The 825-nt window shown below is 42.3% G+C and overlaps 1 protein-coding gene across 1 annotated transcript; it reads right to left on the bottom strand.

Moving 5' to 3' along the window:
- Window positions 1–227: 227 nt before the first annotated feature.
- Window positions 228–599, bottom strand: LOC136795163 (uncharacterized). Its single transcript, XM_067044859.1, has one exon. It carries the CDS (start codon window positions 597–599, stop codon window positions 228–230), a length of 372 nt encoding a protein of 123 aa, XP_066900960.1.
- Window positions 600–825: the final 226 nt, after the last annotated feature.

Here is an 825-nt window from a genome sequence, read left to right as displayed (position 1 = left end):
ATTATTCTAAAGGGATCAATCCCAGAATAAATAAGGAATATTATTATTATTATTATAGTTCCTATTTTCACTGCTCCCATGGTGTCGCAAATGTGTAAATTTTCTCCTGCTACCCTCTTTCGTTTCTCAGTTTGTAACTTGCCGCACACCTTGTCCCACAACTTCCTCAGCTGTATTTTATTGTTTATTAGGTCCTCCTCTTTCCCAGTTGTGGCCCTATAATCCTGTCAATACACATGATAAACGGAAAGAATTTCAAACGGTGAAAATCCCGTTACTGAATGTATAGAGTGGTTATAAGCTGCAATCCCTTTACACATTGCAACGTTCAGCTCTAAGCCCTTCTCTATTTTATATATCCTCAAATGGTCGCTGAGTGTGCTATGCAGCCGCTCTATGCTTCCGCTGCTCTTGGGATGTCCGGGTGTATTGAGGTGCCATACCACGTCCAGTGCTTTCATCTCGGCCCTAATGCAGGCATTATCGAATTCCCTGCCTTCATCTAGTGCAATGCGATCGGGAACACCATAATATTGAAACCAAGTCCTAAGCTCTATCAGTACAGCCTCCCATAATCTGTCCTGAACTTGATATGCCATAGCAGCTTTGCTGAACAAATCTGTGATAGTAATCTACCTGTATCCTCTCCAAGTGAAAGAGTCTACCTCTAGGTCACTCAGTGGTGTATCAGCAGTGAGTGTTTCTTCTTGCCTAGCTCTCGGTGAGTTACTATCATACTTGGTGCTTAGACAAACCATACAGTTCCCTATTATCTCCTTTATCGTCCTTTTCATCCCCCACAAAAAGTATCTTCTACGTAACGCC

This window comes from Halyomorpha halys, unplaced genomic scaffold (genome assembly GCF_000696795.3).
Source record: "Halyomorpha halys isolate HHAL.00 unplaced genomic scaffold, Hhal_1.1 Scaffold9364.1, whole genome shotgun sequence".
NCBI classification, from domain to species: domain Eukaryota; kingdom Metazoa; phylum Arthropoda; class Insecta; order Hemiptera; family Pentatomidae; genus Halyomorpha; species Halyomorpha halys.
Note: the sequence above shows the minus strand (reverse complement) of the source record. Positions and strands in the feature narration are given on the sequence as shown.

Excerpts from the sequence above, each read along its gene's own strand:
- LOC136795163 (XM_067044859.1), bottom strand. The coding sequence starts at position 599 with ATGGCATATCAAGTTCAGGACAGATTATGGGAGGCTGTACTGATAGAG.